The sequence below is a fragment of the Apium graveolens genome, chromosome 4 (genome assembly GCF_009905375.1).
Source record: "Apium graveolens cultivar Ventura chromosome 4, ASM990537v1, whole genome shotgun sequence".
NCBI classification, from domain to species: Eukaryota; Viridiplantae; Streptophyta; class Magnoliopsida; order Apiales; family Apiaceae; genus Apium; species Apium graveolens.
The window spans coordinates 89,430,866-89,448,995 of NC_133650.1; the positions used below are offsets into that span (position 1 = coordinate 89,430,866).

General features: G+C 35.7%; 3 protein-coding genes across 3 annotated transcripts; 1 reads left to right on the top strand and 2 right to left on the bottom strand.

The window, feature by feature from the left end:
- Nucleotides 1–6,066: 6,066 nt before the first annotated feature.
- Nucleotides 6,067–8,968, top strand: LOC141718721 (beta-1,3-galactosyltransferase GALT1-like). Its single transcript, XM_074521105.1, has 7 exons — nucleotides 6,067–6,865; nucleotides 6,981–7,216; nucleotides 7,314–7,595; nucleotides 7,724–7,852; nucleotides 7,939–8,118; nucleotides 8,506–8,613; nucleotides 8,756–8,968. The coding sequence occupies exons 1-7, from the start codon at nucleotides 6,067–6,069 to the stop codon at nucleotides 8,966–8,968; spliced, it is 1,947 nt and encodes a 648-aa protein (XP_074377206.1).
- Nucleotides 8,969–9,214: 246 nt separating this feature from the next.
- On the bottom strand, nucleotides 9,215–10,152 carry LOC141716805 (protein DMP8-like). The gene has a single exon (XM_074518986.1). It carries the CDS (start codon nucleotides 10,123–10,125, stop codon nucleotides 9,433–9,435), a length of 693 nt encoding a protein of 230 aa, XP_074375087.1. The 5' UTR covers nucleotides 10,126–10,152; the 3' UTR covers nucleotides 9,215–9,432.
- A 6,338-nt stretch (nucleotides 10,153–16,490) lies between these two features.
- On the bottom strand, nucleotides 16,491–17,304 carry LOC141718722 (uncharacterized). Its single transcript, XM_074521106.1, has 3 exons — nucleotides 17,128–17,304; nucleotides 16,754–17,024; nucleotides 16,491–16,666 (listed from the first exon to the last, which is right to left on the bottom strand). The coding sequence occupies exons 1-3, from the start codon at nucleotides 17,302–17,304 to the stop codon at nucleotides 16,491–16,493; spliced, it is 624 nt and encodes a 207-aa protein (XP_074377207.1).
- Between the last annotated feature and the right edge of the window lie 826 nt (nucleotides 17,305–18,130).

The window sequence follows — 18,130 nt, forward strand, 5'->3', positions numbered from 1 at the left end:
ACACTTAGAAAACCACTCACAAAGTTAATCATTAGTAGAACCAAAGATAATATCATCAACATAAATTTGGACTACTAAGATTTCACCATTAAGAGATTTTGTAAATAAAGTAGGATCAATTTTACCTCGTACAAAACCATTCTTAATCAAGAACTTACTGAGTCTTTTATACCATGATCTAGGAGCTTGTTTCAGTCTGTAAAGAGCTTTCTTTAACTTGTAGATGTAGTCTGGATATTGATCATGTTCAAAGCCAGGAGGCTATTTTACATAAACTTCCTCTTCCAGTAGGCCGTTTAGGAAAGCGCTTTTGACATCCATTTGGAAACAGCTTGATCTTTTTGTAGCATGCATAAGCCAAGAGCATTCTGATTGATTCCAAGCGAGCAACCAGAGCATATGTTTGATCAAAATCGATGCCTTCTTGCTGGTTGTATCCTTGAGCCACAAGTCTTGCCTTGTTGCGAGTGATAATACCTTCTTCATCAAGATTATTCTTGAATTCCCATTTAGTGCCAATAACTGATGCATTCTCCGGATGCTTGACCAATTCCTAAACATCATATCTTTCGAATTGGTTGAGTTCTTCTTGCATAGCCATGATCCAATTTTCATCTTCAAGAGCTTCTTTGACAGATTTCGGTTCTTCTTGATCTAGAAAGGCAGCATAAGCACAGAAATTTGCCTTTACTTCTCTGGTCTTCATTCTTTCATAAATATCACCAATCACCAACTCGGGAGGATGGTTCTTGACGGTCCTTGTAACCTTGGGCAAATTTTGTTTGTTGAGATATTTCTTCGTGAGATGCTCGAATCCGCTTTGTAGGTGGTGGTCATTGTCCATCATAGATATATCGCTTCTTTGTTTCCTTTGGAACATATGATCCATCAAGATTCATTTTAGATAGAATGTCAGAGAGATTTTGCACTGCAGAGGAGAGTTCAGCTTGCTGAGATTCTGTTCCACCTTGCTGAGATGAAGATCCACCTTGTTGTGATGTCATTCCGGTAGGTTAAGATGATGTTCCAGCTTGCTGTGATGGAGTGACAGTTTGTGGAGATGGAGTTTCAGCTTGCGTAGATGCTGGAGTAGCAGCTTCATCTGACTTCTTCTCACTTGGATGAGGTTGAGAGTATGGATCAGTACCTGCATCATCTTCCTCATCTCCTGACAGATCTTTGTTAGGTTCTTTGAACACAATATCAATAGATTCTTCAACAATACGCTTATCTAAATTATAATATCTTTATGTACGACTTGTTGAAGAGTAACCAAGAAAGATAGCTTCAAAAGATTTAGCATCAAATTTACCATCTCTATCAATCTTTTTAAGAACAAAGCATTTAGAACCAAAAACTTTAAAGTACCCGATATTAGGAGTCTTATTACTCAACAGCTCATATGGAGTCTTGTTCAAGATAGGCCTGATAATCACCCTGTTTAGAACATAGCAGGCTGTATTGACTGCTTCTGCCTAGAAACTTCTTGGCAGCTTGCTTTCTTGCAATAACGTCCTTGCTGTTTCCTGAAGTGACCTGTTTTTGAGCTCTACGACTCCATTTTGTTGAGGTGTCCTTGGTGCTGAGAATTGATGAGTGATTCCTCTTTCTTCATAATATGTAATGAAGTCCTTTTGGAATTCACCTCCATGATCACTCCTTATACCTATAAGCTTGGTTTTCAACTTGTTCTCAAGAAGTTTTATTAGCTTTTTAAATTCCTCAAATGCACAATCTTTAGTACGAAGAAATAAAACCCATGAATATCCAAAATAATCATCAACAATAACAAAACAATATTGCTTACCTCCTATACTTTTATAAGCTTCGAGACCAAACAAGTTTAAGTGTAAGAGTTCTAGAGGTTGAGTTATTGATACCATGTGCTTAGCCGTATGAGTGCTTCAGATTTGTTTGCCTAGATGACATGCTGAAAACACCTCGGTTTTGACACACTTTAACTTGGGCAGACCCCTTACTAGCTCCTTGCTTGACAACTTCTTAAGCAAATCCATGTGAGCATGACCCAATCTTCTATGCCAAACGGTTGTATCAGCATCCACAGCAGCTAAACAGCAGGTTGTTTTCAACTTTACCTTTACCTAGAATAGGGAGAGTCTTACCATCACCAATAGTTACTCCTCCTCCTCTTTTCAACTTGAGACTCTTAAACTGAGTTTTGTCTCCACTGTTGTCATCCTCAGATTCACTTTTTACCAGAACTTCATCCGTGAGTCCTCGAACAATGTCATCCTTCATGCCAACAAGTGCAAGATTGATCATTTTCTCGCCAGAGTCATCACTAGAGTCAGATTCTTCTTCATCATCACTCCAAGTCAGAATTGCTTTGGATTTCTTCCTCTTGTCTCTGGAAACAGCAGGCTGTTTTGACTTTAGCTTATAGCAGTCTTTCTTGAAATGACCAGGCTTTCCACATTTGAAGTAATTTTGATCCTTTGATTCCTTGGAGGGCTTCCTGCTACTGGAGTATTTAGCCATATCCTCGCCTTTCTCCCTTTTTAGCTGATTATGTTTGCTAATCATCCGTTGAATCTTCTTGGAAAGAAGTGCAAGATCTTCGTCTGATTCCTCATCTTATTCTGGCTTGCTTTTTTCTGCAGCAAGAGCTAAATTCTTCATTTTTTCAACTGGAACAATATTTTTCTTGGCATTCATCTTTGTCTCGAATTGCTCCAACTCAGCAAAGATAGATAAATGATCCATATTATCAATATTGAGAGCAGCTTCCAAGGCTTTAATTTGGCTTGATATTCGAATGGAACAGAAGTGAGAATATTCATGTTGAGTTCTGATTGAGGAATCGTCTTTCTAAATCTTCCTAAGTTGTTGATGATGACTTGAAACCTAGCTTGAGCTTCTCGGATTGTTTCTCCCTTTTGCAAACCGAAGCCACCTAGTTCTTTCATTAGTTGGCCCAATTTGAGTTTCCTTAGACCCTTTGAGCCTTCATGATAAGTTTCCAAAGCTTCCCATATCTCCTTTGCAGATTTAAGAGATGACACTTTGTCATATTCAGATTGGTTAAGACCATTGATGAGAGTGCTTCTCGCCTTTCCATTTGCAGCCATCTTTGTTAGCTCGTCGGAAGTGAGTTCATCAACATCTTTGACTTTGCCATCTTTATCAAAGAATTGATATGGACCTCTTTCAACAACTCTTTACATGAGAGGGTCCCTGGAAAGATGAGCTTCCATTTGTCCTTTCCACCAATTATAATTGTCCGAACCGGTGAGGAGAGTAGCTCTAAAGTCTGATTTTCCCTGAAATTGGTCAGCCATAGGATCTATACTTTCCTGATAAAGAAATGTTAGTAAACGCAGCTCTGATACCAAATGAAATAACACCTATGGGGGGGGGGGTGAATAGGTGTAAATAGCTACCAATGTCAGTTTTATATTTTTACCGGATATTTCAGCTTACTATTTTACAATTATAGCAGGCTATAATTATGAGAGCAGAAGCAAAACAGTAGAGTGCAAAAAAGTAAATCAGACACAAGCGATTTTAGCCAGGTTCGACCCCTATATCTAATGGTCTACGTCCTGGTGCCTTACCAACTTGGTAAGAGAATATATTATTACTGAAAAACAAATAATTACAGAATAATAATATATCTTCCCTTTACCCAGTCACTGAAACAACTTGCTGTTATCCCCTTAACCTTGAGCAACTTGCAACTAGCTTCCCACTGACTTCTCCAAGCAATCCGTTTCTTGAACCTCTGAATTCGTGAGCTTCCTCTCCTTAAATTCCTTTGTTCCTGAAACCTTTGCACTTGAGAACCAATGTAACTAATTACCTAGCTCTTCCCATTCTAACCACTAAGAACCCTTGCTAGTTTTAGTGACTAATCACAATAATCTATTACAAGAATAATGATTACAACTCAAAAGTATTCTCTAAATAATATATAATAGGAGTGAATACTTAAGCTCGAATTTTAGAGAAAGATTAATGCTTTTCAAAGTGAGTTGATCGCTTATATGAAAAGCATATGAGCCATATATATATTAAAGGATATAACAGCTATAATTCTGAATTTCTCCATTAACGTTCTTGTGAACGTTATTCTGAACGTTAAAGAGAAATCAGATGCAAAACTAGAGGAGTTTCAGAGTTGAAAAATATTTAGAAAGCAGCTCCTATAATTTAGGGATAAGGTAGAAGTTGTCAAGAGATAAGACTTTGAATCATTCTCAACTTCTTCCTATATTTTAGAAAACGTTTTATTAATTTTAAATGAGTTTAAACGTTTATTAAAATTATATACTAAACAGAGAATGTACAATATATAAGTCCTATAAAATCTAACACAGCTTCTATTCAGACTCTGTTCAGTTTGTTTTTATCAAGCTGTTATGCTGATAAATCTATCAACCTGCAAAATTAAGTTAGAACTACAATACGGCACGACAGGCTGTTATTAACAGAACATATTAAAAGCAAGCTATAATAATATGGCTCGCTATATTGTGTGATCATCAAAACTTGGGATTTACAAATGAGTTACTAAAATAATTACAAATGCCACATGTCACATATTTGTTGGTTAAATATAAATGGACCACTGCAGTTACATTAATAGCACCAATTGAATTATTTTATTATGGCACATCACCCATGCCATTTCATTTTGTGACAATTTTTTGTAACCTTTTTTGTGCCTCTAGCATTACTCTATGAACATATAATAATTTGAAAAAACTTCAATAATTATCGAAGGTACAAAAATTCATTACATGTACGAAAACCAATACTTAGGGCCAACAAATACCAAACAATTATTTAAAAATATTGTTGAGATCAATTTTTTAAGATTGCACTTCTCGAAAATATTTTAATAACCCATATTCAGGATTTGATAAAAAAAAGATTGTATTAGCTATATACTTTTTATATTGTGTACTGATTGTGTACTGAAGAGCGCACACTAAATACTAAATTTCATAATTTTAATTTAATTTGATTGACTTTAACTCCTTATTAATAATGGACTCCACTGTATACAAAATTTTCACTAATCAAAATGAAGACACACAATAGAGCTTGCAGCTGGAATTAGCGCAGTAAAATATACAAAGATTTAGCGAATCTGGTTAAAAATTGAACTTGCCACTCTATAGTTTAAAACGACGCAGAAAGTCCCTCTGTTTATTCGTTAATATCAAGCAAAATGTGCTTGGCAGGCCGCCGGCAGAAGTACAATTCACTTTTCAAATCTTATATTTTCTGTTTCTCTCGATTCCACTAACTTCGTATACTTCCACTGCAATTCTGCGTCCACAATATTAAAGTTTCAGGTATGACATTCCATGCTCAAATATGCACGCACAAAACACACACACAAACATTTATTTATACCAACGAACTTACGAACTCTCCAAAACCTTAAAACGAGGGAGCCTTAACGTGTGTATCATCGTAATTATTTTATTATGCCCCTTTCTGGCTTTGAATCGAGATTGCTAGGTCAAAAGAGCTCTCGTATCATGTTAAGTTACAGACTCTCATAAAATCAATGTTAGCGTAAAATGTATAGTATGTCATGATTATGTATTTACGTTGATACAACTTATAGTTTGAAATTTATGAAATCATTCAACTGCTTTCATTAGGGTTGAATTTTTTCTCCTTTCTTAATGCTTTACTTAAATAAAAAAAAAGCTTAAGATAATTAAATGCGTGTAAAAGAGTCTAGTAAACGATGTATCTAGTATAACAATGATTTGAGTTGTAATTTGTAGGGTTACAAGCTCGTATGAATTCCTCGAAAAGGAAGATGTTTGTGTTGTGATGCTGGAAGTGTAAGACAGAATAGAGCTTCGTGTTGCAGACTGGGAATCAAAGATACATTAATGCTGCTTATTAGTTATTACGTGTGCGATTAATTAGACATTAGTTCAGGGCAGAGATATTAGATATGTTCCTTGATTGTGTGACTGATTTAGGAATGAAGGTGATTAAATATTTTACGGAAGTATACTATAATAGCTAAGGAGGAAAATCTGAGACATCTCTTACAGTTGGTAGACTGATTACACTGCAATGGAAGGTAGAACAAGTGTTAAAAAACTGCTACACAATAGAATGACAAAGTGGTTTGCTGGTTCTCTGGCGGGGCTAATAATTGTATTTGTTCTGACTGATGAAGTGATTTATAGCCGAAATCAGAAAAGTGCTTTTTCTAGGAACATCCCCCTGAATGCATCTGATATGCACGATTCGCCGAGAACTAAGGCTCTGCCAGATGTCTTAAGTCCACAAGCTTCCGAGCAAGTAGGTTCTGATGATGTTATTACGTCTAATCTCTTTGTACAAAGAAATTACTCCCAGAAAGTCCAAATATCTCTACAAACATGGGAATTCATGAAAGACATAAGTAATACTTCTCAGGGTTTAGAAAATGCAATCGATGCTATCAGTGAAGCTGGCAGTGTTTGGGAAAGCCTTGTCAATTCAGCTGACATGGGGGAGATTGGTGATGTACCAAAAAACATGCTTAAAGCCAAAGAAAACAAGTGTCCGTACTATCTTGATATGATGAATGCTACCAAGTTTGATGACAAAAGTTATACGATACGTATCCCATGTGGACTGGTTCATGGTTCATCTATCAGTGTTATTGGCATTCCCAATGGTCTAATAGGTAATTTTCAAATTAATTTGATTGGAGAGCCTTTATCCAATGAGCCTTCTCCACCCATAGTTCTACATTACTGTGTTCGTCTCAGTGGTGACGAGCTAACTGCAGACCCTGTGATCGTGCAAAACACGTGGAATGCTGGTGGTGGTTGGGGTGAAGAGGAAAGGTGTCCTCAGGCTGTTCCTGGAAAGAATAATAGAGGTACCTCTACTGTTGTTTTTTTCTTTCTTCAAGCATAACTACGCCACACCTTGTGGTGAAGAGGAACTTTGAGAACTATATTGTAATTTACAGACTTATTCTACTTGATAAACAGTGGATGGGATGAACCAGTGTAACCTGATGGTGGGTAGAAATGATAGCCTGAAGCTTACATCAGATGGAACATCAACAAATTCAATATGGTCATCAGGGGTGCAGAAAAGATTCAAACCTAGCAAGTCTTTCCCATTCAAAAAAGGTTATCCTTCCGTCATGACACTTAGGGCAGAAGAACTGGGGCTACAGGCAATAGTTGATGGAAAATATGCAACTTCCTTTGCTTTCCGTGAAGTAAGTGTTAATACGTGGGTTTTTATGATCTACAAATTTCTTTTTAATCTTTGGCATATTCTCTAAATTTATCTTGGTATTTGCTTGTAAATGTCAGAGATTTGAACCGTGGCTTATCAATGAAGTCCAGATTTCTGGAGATTTTGAGCTGATTTCTGCTTTAGCTACAGGATTACCTACATCCGAAGATGTAGAAAACATAATCGAACTTGAAGTACTGAGAGCACGTCCATTGGCGCTGCACTTTCCTTTGGACCTTTTTATTGGTGTCTTTTCTACAGCCACCAATTTCAAGCATAGAATGTCTATCAGGAGAACATGGATGCAGTATGATGCAGTAAAGTCCGGATCAGTTGCTGTCCGTTTCTTCGTAGGGCTAGTAAGTATATCTTGTAGTTGTGACTGTTTCTCTTATAGTATGATTTTTAATGTAGCTTTCTCTAGTCTTGCTGAACCCTCCGGCTTTAAAAACATCACTGTATACTGAGCCCTGGCATTATCTTGCAGCATAAAGGCCAGATGGTAAATGAGGAACTTTGGAAGGAGGTACATACTTATGAAGACATTCAATTGATGCCTTTTACTGACTATTATAATCTCATAACATTGAAGACTTTGGCAACCTGCATATTTGGTGTAAGTTCCATATTTTTTCTGCAATTAAGAAAGCTAGTTATCCTTTTTGTGCAACTCATAATAATGCTAATACTTTTCTGAAACAGACTCAGGTTGTTTTTGCCAAATATGTTATGAAAACTGATGACGACTCTTTTGTTCGTGTGGATGAAGTGATTGCATCTCTGGAGAGGCTTAAAGTGAGCGAAGGTTTGTTGTACGGTCTCATCGATTCTAGTTCCAGGCCTCAAAGGGATCGTGACAGCAAATGGTATATTAGTCCTGAGGTAACATCTTAACTGGAAACTACATGTATTTGTGTATAGTTTGTGAATCATTATTGTCGAGTATATTTGATGATGAATAAATTATTATGGTTTTGTTTTCCATATGTTTTTATTCTTGAACAATTAAGCCAAGTTTGACTCTCAGATTTCTAATTATGAACAGTCTTCGTAAATGGGCAGCTAAAAATCTAGTAACCTATAAAGCTTATCGTATGAACTGCGTAACTAATTGATCTACAACCTTATTTTTTATTTGTATCTGCAAGTATCAAAGCCTAAATGAATTGAACTATTATGCTAGGTATATCTTAATGCAATTAATATGTGTAGAAAGAAACTAGATTCTATAAATTCATTTACAAAAAAAACGTTCCGTACTCTTTTCAGGAGTGGCCAGAAGAAACCTACCCTCCTTGGGCGCATGGTCCCGGGTACGTTGTGTCGGGTGACATAGCACAGACAATTTACAAGAGATACAAAAGGGGAGATTTAAAGGTATTTTCAAATTTACATGTTGAACCCAATCCTCTATTATTAAATCATACATTCCAACTATATACACATTCCCATTGTAAGTACTTTCCTAAGTTGTTGAGTTAAAGAGGCTGCATTTTTAGTAGTTAAAATGTATGTACAGATGTTTAAATTGGAAGATGTGGCAATGGGGCTCTGGATAGCAGAAATGAGGAAAAAAGGTCTGGAAGTGAGTTTCATAAATGAACCGAAGATTTACATAGAAGGGTGCAAGGATGACTATATTGTTGCTCACTACCAAAATCCCAGACAGATGCTGTGCCTCTGGAACAAGTTGCAACAAGGCAAAGGAGCCATTTGTTGCGGAAAACTATAGCCACATATGTACAGGTAAAGAGTTGGCTTCTTACAGTCTAGGTTTCCCTGAGGTTTTCAATTAGGGACCAAGTGATATATATGGCTACAAATTTTAACCATAGGCAAAATTCTGGCTCCTCCAAAGACTAAGGTTTTGTTTTATCAATATACATCACAAACTTCTTGGCATCACAATTTTGAGTTGAAGATTAGAAAACTATATGAAGCCATAATAACAGTTTAGATTTTAGCATAGAATCTGTAATAAATAACTCAAACAGAAACTAGTGACACATACATAAACACAAATAGGCAAACATCATAAGTTCAATAATAAGCATCCACATTACATCAATACACTGATCCTAACACGTAAATAACAGGAAAAACTACCTATCAACAGTAATAATAATAATAATAATAATAATAATAATAATAATAATAATAACTAATGTACGACATCTTGAACATTGAGTGACAAGATCAAGCAGTCATGCATCCAATGCCAGATCGGCTATTGGGAAACACAAGAAACAAACTGCTGCAAATAATTCCAACCATCAGAGGAAAACTCTCCATCATTTCATGCATATCCTTCTCACGCCCCGGAAACACACAATTTGTAACCCTGTAATCTGAAAAGGCTATAGCCACAAACACAAGAACCGAGAGAAAGGCATGCACAAAGTCCGTAACCCCGGCCTTGTACCTCTCATCTTTAGGCACTTCCACATCCAAACCAGGCTTAAACACAGCCAAACCATTAGGCGTGACAACACCAAAGTAAACTTTTCCATCAGGACCGCGGAAACTGTCAGTGAAGTGGAAGAAAAAGCAGGAAAGCGAGCAAAGCGTCAACAAGAAGTAAATCATCATTGTTGTGACAGAGGAGCATTCACCGTTATGGTAAATAGAAGGAATGACCATTTCATAAGTGAGTAAAGTTCCCGTTGGCAGGAAGTTTACAAGCATCGAGGTTTTCGAAATGGTATTCTGCACTCCTTTGGCCACAGCACGACGTTTGCGGCCACCAGCATTATTAGAAGAAGGATCAACATTTGCAGATGGATCAACATTTTGTTGAGGGCTGGAGTTGTAGACTCCGATTCCTACACTTTCTTCAGTTTGATCCATTTTGCTATTCCTTGTATTATATCTTCTTTTTGACAGAGGCATACAAGAAGACGGGTAAGTTACCGACAATTAAATTGATGAAATGAGTTGTGGGTGTTTGCATGTATGTGTTAAATAAGTTAGTTTCTCAATTTGAAGTTCTGGCAGTTACTAGCGGTTTTTTTTTTTAATTCGTTGTAACGGCTTCAATGGCAGGGAAAGAGATTTAAAGATAGTATATCGCTTTATCTTCTAACAATTTACAAGCCGAAGAATTAGGATACTGGTTATGGGCCATTGTATAAGTTATGATCCGAATTGAACCGAATTTGATCTGAATTCAATTTTATTCGATCTTAATCTGAACTGAATGATATACAGCCCAATCCGAATGGTATATGAATATATCATAATTTGAAAATAAATTCGATTTGTAATTGATCCTATCTGAATCGACCCAATGTCGGAATTGACCGTTTAGTTACAACACACAATTTTGCACTCTGGTTTTGTTTGCGATAAAGTTTTCATTTTATAATAAAACAATTAAAAAGAATTTGTGTTTGTGTACTTAACTAAAATACATCATAGAGGGATTATAACATAAATATATTTATTTTATATGACTGCAGCTTACCAAATTTGATCTAAAAGCTAATGAAGGCATTTTTGTGGGATATCATGTGTCTACAAAAGCCTTCAGAGTTTATAATCTGACAACAAGAACAATCATGGAATCCATACATGTATCTTTTGATGACAAGAAGATTACAGGTCTAGAAGATGCAGATGCAGATGACCATGACAAATTGAGATTTGAAAATGAAGTACCATGTGTTGAACTTTTAAATCCTGATCTTGATACAGTAAGTCCTGATATCACTTAAAACTCCGGTAATCCACATGACAGTGGAAATTCTTCTAACACTGAAGCATATGTTGAGGGGGAGCAACATGATTCACATCCAGAGATTTCTACAAGTGGTCCAACTCGAGAGACATCAGTTGATAGGTCATCAGACTCTCATTCCTTAAATTCTGATGATTCTAATACTGATAATAATGGGAACTCTGATTCAGGGGGAGCATCAGGACATGATAGTGGTACCAGTCAAAGAAATAGTAGATAGTTCATGGATCAAGGAGGAGGGTCTTCTTCAAGGAGTCAACTTCCATCTGCAAGAAAATGGTCTAAGTCACACACACCTGACTTGATCATTGGAAATTATGATAGTGGTGTAAGAACCAAAAAAGCCACCCAAAATGAATGTCTCTACCATTCTTTTCTATCTCAAACTGAACCCAATAAGGTGGAAGAAACTCTTCAAGATGCTGACTGGGTTACATAAATTAACAAACATATTCATCAAGCCTCTATGTGAAGCTACTTTCATAAGATTGATGAATGAATTGAGAATGATATCAAGACAATTCTCAAACTCTGATAATTAAGCAATAACTACTGATAGTTAGAGTCTGGTATCTTATCATTATGTGTCAATACTGGATAATTATTGATAATTGTGTTTAAGTTCTAATGCCATGCAAGCATGCACTTAAAATTCATTCAGTATCTACATGTTAAACTCTGACTATGTGCATAAGCTCTGATATTGGTCAAACCTGTTTTGACTAATAGATCCTGACAATAGTTGTTAATTCTGATATTGGTCAAACTAGTGTTGACTGATAAATCCTGATAGTCATAATTAAATACTGATAATAGGCCCGCAAGAGTTGGTTCAGTTGGTTAAAGAGAGAAAAACTATTCTCTTGGTCACAGGTTCGAATCCCACGGGAGGAGAATTTATGATTATGCCTCCTGAGTTAGAGCCTATCACTTAAATGTGGTTTACCTTGGTTCACGTGGTTTGCAGGCTATTACGTGAGCCCATAGGGTTTACCCAGTGCGCACCCGAAGGGTAGCGGCTGCGGGTTACCTACGATAAAAAAAAATACTGATAATGGTCAAAATTTGATCGACTATTATTCTCTGTCGACAATTTTTTAAGTAATTCAAATATTGCTTTAGTCAGTATTTTAATTGCAGGTTTGAAGTTAGTGGATAATTTTTCATGGTTATAGATGTTTACACGTTGACGTGAGGATATGAAACACGTTCAGTTAATGCAAAGCTTTATTCTCGGGAACTGTGCATGCAATAACACACGTTTACATGATTACTTTTACAATCAATCGTATATTGACACGTGTCCTGTTAAACTGAATTATGTCTATATTAGTGGAATGATGTGTTATATAAAATCAATTTTTGATTTCAGATAATACTTAACTTATCTCTATTCTTTTTTCTCTGCTACTTTACCTTTCCTCGATCCGTAAACTCTGAAATCCTAAATCCTGTTCGAAATTTTTCTTCAAAAATTAACCATGACTTCTGTTGGTGAGACTGCGTAGCTGTATGAAAAGTTACGTGATAACTCAAACACGATAACAACACTAGAACATGATAGGTTAATAATACTAAGTCTACACAAGAAATCAGGAAGAATGAAGACAAGGCAAATACAAAGAATCAGAAGATTATAAGAAGGCCTGAAATCTGTTTACAGGTCACTGAAAGAAGTTCATTAATATGATCATACCTCAGTGAAGAATAAAGGTTAAAGACTTTAGGATTTCAGAAATGTTGAAGATTCAGTATACAAGTGGTACCAGAAGATTTCAGTGTTTGGCATTGATTGAAGATAAACAGTGTTCGAAGCATAGGAATCTGAAGAATTGAAGACATGGTATATACAGAGGTTAATGAAGACGTTGTCTAAAGTACTATAAAGGATTCCAGTGAAAGTAAAGTTGTTTATTGACAGTCAGTGTCTGAAGCGATAAAGTTGAGGCAAGCTTAACAATTTGATCAAGCCTATAATACGAAGACCTGAATCGGGGTTAGTCGTCTGTGAACCTGACCAGTTGCACTAGGCGTCAACAGCTCGTGAAAGGAATCTGGGTATTATTTATAGAAGGATTGTTAAGTTGAGGAACGTACTTGAATTGAACATTTATGTGTTAAAGTACAGCTAAACGGCTCAAGGGACTGGCGAAACTCAAAGTTTAATTGTTATATAAAATAAATTTATTTAATGGATTTTAATATAATTTATTTAATAAACTTAAAATGATTTATTTTATAAACTTTAAGTAAGTTTATTTTATAAATCTAAATTAGTTTATTTATATAAGTTATATTTAAGTTTATTTTATAAATTAATTTGGTTACAATTTAAACTTAAAAAGAAAAAAATAGAAAATAGAAAAAGGAAAAACAAAAAAAAAGAAAAAGAGAAAAAGAAAAGAAAAAAAAAGAAAGAAAAGAAAAACAAAAACAAAAAAAAAGGAAAAAAAGGAAAAGGAAAATCAAGAATAAAAGTGGTCGCCACAGGAGTGTGTAGTTTATGTTTTTGTTTGATTAAGTACATTTACATGTTCTTGTACTAGTGTATAAGGAGTCGCCAGAGAGATCCCCTCCCCCCGTCGCCACAGAGACATGCATGAATAAACTAAGGCATTCTGTGCTTCCTTGGTCGCCACAGAAAGGTTGATCGCCACAGAGTTCTCTTCTCTCCTCAGCCACACATTATTGGATATTAAGTCTACACTTTGCAGCAGAAGAATAGAGCCATTCTTTTTTTGGGGATTCATTTCTGTTCATCTTCTCTCCCAAAAGAGAAGTGAAAATGGCAACAATGATTTATAGAGAAGTTCAAACTTCTTGAATATCCGTTTAACTTCTCACTGGAGTAACGTTATAATACCCGATTTAACTCTTGTATATTCTTAGGGGCATTATAATCGTTACCCAGTAATTAAATCCTTAGACAAACAAAAGCTAGATTATTGTATAGGATTTGATTTGTAAATCTTTGTAGTAGCCGGGAACTTTGTTGTTCTTAGATTGTAGCCGGTTAATTTATTCAACGGAGTGTAGCAATACCCTCGATGATTTATATACGAATATATATTTCCCCGAATATCTTGTGTTCCTTGTTTTTATCGTTCCAAACACTATTCCTCTCAAGAACACGAAACCACTAACCGAGCACTAAATCTATATCCGCTAAAGATTCGAAAGAATTTTTAATTTAGTAATTATCGTATTCAACCCCCCCTTCTACGATAATTCGGGACCTAACAACTTCACCTGCTGCTTCTAAATCATTTGATTATGGTGGTGCAAAGTTTGTGACTAACAACTATTCTGCTATCCTGACTAACAACAGTGTGAATGTTGATTTTCACATCTTTTAATTCTTTCTTAAATCTAGTGAGATTGGATTTTCTCTCACAGCTCCACTCACAATCTCTGGTGATCAGGTGTTTGCTATTTGGAGGACTGGAGTCTATAATGATGGAGGAGCTATTGGGTCTCCTAGCCTTGTATTTGAATTTGATAAAAAGACAAGGATTGTAATTCCTCAAACTATAAGAGACACAATACAGTTTCCTACTCATACCTCTTATACAAGAATGATGGGAGATATTGAAATGAGGAGATTCTTTACTGAGATAGTCTATGACAAGGATTTGAAGAACCTTGGTCAATTAAAAAGGAATGGGCTCAGGAAGGAATGAAGTTTCTTCTTTGACTGTGTAATAACTCGAATTTTTGAGACTTTGTAAAATGCTTGATGAATAGTAACCCTGACAATCGGGGAAAACTTTTTATCCCACACTATGTTGTGCATGAGAAATTGAGTTTCTGAGTCGATAACATGATTATACATACCAAATGAGTGTATGTAAACGCTATTAGTTTTCGAAGAAAAGAACTTTGAAAAACAACCGTATCTATGAACCATCAAGGATTACGAGAATCACAATATAATTACAAATTTAAAATCCTACAAATTCAAATCCAAGTACGAGACTTCAAAATGTAAAGAGCGTATAAGAAAGGATTTACACCGCGAACCGTTTACGAGAGTTTATTACGAAAATGAATAAGCGACCGAGCGAAGGCGTAAACGAATAAATAAACGTATCAAACCAAGCTAACTAGAGTAAGAAACTAACCATGGTTGAGTAGCCAAATAGTAACCTAGCTAAATAGGAATGTTAACCTAAAGCTAGCAAATAGTAACCAAGTACCTAAACTAAGTAGTATAGCTTGGAAACTAGGATGGCTAGCAAAGATTTCTATTGATTTACTAGTACTAGGATATATAAAAGATCTTATATCATAATCTTTTACAAGAAGCATTCCAAGAAGCCACAAAAACACTCCCTTCTCTCTCCTTTAAGCTCCATTCGGCAAAAACAAGAAAGGAAGAAGAAATCAAATCCAAAACACCCACTTCTAGCCATGGAAAAATTCCACAATTAAATCCCAAGATTCATACATCCTAAAATAAGGCAAGATATATTTTTGAGATCATTCTATTAAGGTTTGATGGGTGAAATAAATTCAAGAAAAGTGATAATGAATAGTAATGAATAGTAACTCTTCTTGATTTCTTGATTTTTATGGCTTGATTTAGGTTCCTTAAACTCAACCAAGAATCCCCAAGACTCCACCATTGACATCCAGTCTACTTTCTTCATCAAATGTTTGGTAAAACTACAGAAGGGGATGTCAAATTGTGGCGTACTAATATTACCGCAGCATAACCACGACGTTAAGTAATTTAACAAAATAACGCGAGTATGATAATAGAGTGATATAGTTGAGGGTTGTTGATACAGTTTACCTTTTCTTTGAGAGTGCCGTGAATGCAGCAAAGGTTTAGTTTTCGGGTAACATGGGTTGTACTTTTTTCCAAAATAGGGTGCACTTGTATGTTGTATAAGAAATTTTTACTTGCCACTCGCTAGTAATATGTTTATGAATGACCCAAGTAAGTTCAGTGACACAAGTTATAGAAGACAATATCAGAACTTAGTGATCTAACCCAAATGCTCTAACTTGCAAGATTGCACCCTTTTTAAATAATGAAACCAGTTATGTTGGTGTCACCCGATCTGGTAAGTATAATATTTATTTTTGGAAAAAACTCTATTATATCAAGGCTAATTTATTTTGCACTTTGACACATTTATCTTGAAGAATCAAAGACATGTGCTTACTGATGGCCCAAATTTCACAATTCTATTATATCTAACCAAATTTCTTATAAACCAGTCCACACAAATTTAATAATCCACAAGACACAATTGACATGTGATCAGAAAATAGGCCGTCTCCGAGCTATATAAATCATATAAGCTACAAGATACGATAAAATTATATGTGGCCAGTAAATAGGTTTATTCAAGCGACTCAAAGACGTTATATGTTTCTTGTAAATAAGTTTCATATAAAATCACATAGTTTATTTAGTGAGGCCAAGTTTTAAAGAAGGTTAAACCGGTGCGTGATGTATGGTTGTTAGGGCAAAGTGTATGGTTGGCTTTGGTTAGACTTGACTAACAACCTAAAACTTACATGGGTCAATATAACAATATGTGGCCTGTAGATCAATATATAGGTAAACACAAACATGAGTTTGATTAGTAATAAACCTTGAATCAGTCAGGAGGACGTCCATCTTCTGAGCCCCATTATTTCTTCGCTCCATCTGTCCATAGGTCTTAACCAGTCCGATCACATCTGTCAAAGAGCATAAAGTTGCTAGATGTTAACAATGTTAGATATCATTAGAATTTTAGATTTTATGCGAATGAAGGTTCAATTTACCTATCACCATATTGACGTTTCCAACCAACTTCTTGATATCACTGAAAGGGCTCAACTCGAATTTGTAGTGCGGTATGACATTAGTGTCAGGAGACTTTTCAATCTTAGTTTTATAGTAAAAGTTGATTGAGTGTTCTACATCAACCGCTTTGTATTGATTTGGTCTAGGCACAAGCTTGAAGTTTGAGATAACAAAAACCTCGTCCTCCTTGAGGATGGGGATATATATTTGTTTTTGGTTGTTGCGCACAACTGCCATCATATGTTTGTCCTGCAAGGTTGCGATTGTTATACGGTTTAGATTTTGGCCTAACCCATTTAATCGTAATATGCAAATTTAAGAAGCTTTGGTCAGGACTATAGGTAAAACTAACCTGTTGATCAAGGAGCACAACATTGGTATGTAGTGTAGTTCCATTCCGCATGTTAATAGCTTTCCATACTCTAGTCACCCTCACCAGAATGGTATTTCCGTCTGAATTTGGTTTCATAGCAGCAAGGGTATTTCCTTCACCGGTGGATTTCATAGTAGCAAGAGTGTTAGCTTCCATTTTTCCGAAGAGGGGTAATGGTGTTGTTGAGTTTGTAAGGAGGGAGGTGGTAAAGTGTCAGAGGTGCTTATATAGGGGTGGTGATTTGAGGTGTCATTTCAGTTTGTTATGAATGGTCAGACCTTTCATTTCCACTTCCTAGTGACCACATCCATGAACAATTTAATGTGGCTTCTTTTAGTAAGGCTGGTACTTTATTTTATTTGCACACATTTGGCCGAATCATGAATGATTTTACTGGATGGTCAAACAATTGTTATTTTATTTTACAGGTTTAGCGTAACGGTTTCCTTTTTCTTGCTTAACAATATTTCATTCCAAATCTATGTGGTGTTAGGTATTAATTCTAATGTTTAACACAATTTCTGGTGTGTAAGATATATATTGGGTATTTCAGATATATTTTGATTGGAAAATATTGATAAGGCCAGCGGGTATTCTTTGCAAATCGATATTGTAAGTCATATGTCATAGCCTATTTGTATATTCGAGGATTCAACTCAACTCAAATAAGAATGTAATAAGTAAATAGTGGATCGACCGTCAGAGAGATCTCGCAAAGTAATATCTGTCAAAGGATTCAGAACAAGGTTCATCTACAGACTTGAGGAGTTAATTCACTGGAAGAAGTTCAAGAAGTTGATCATGCCTTAGTGATATAAATCAAGATCGTGGATTTAATCAAGTGACAGAGATCTCGTCAGAGTATCATTAATTACAAGGATTTAATCTGAAGAAAATCAGAAGAAAATCAGAGTATCAAAGTCAACACATGAAGAAACGTCACGGAAGTTAGTCACTCATGAACTAGACAGTACACCGAGTG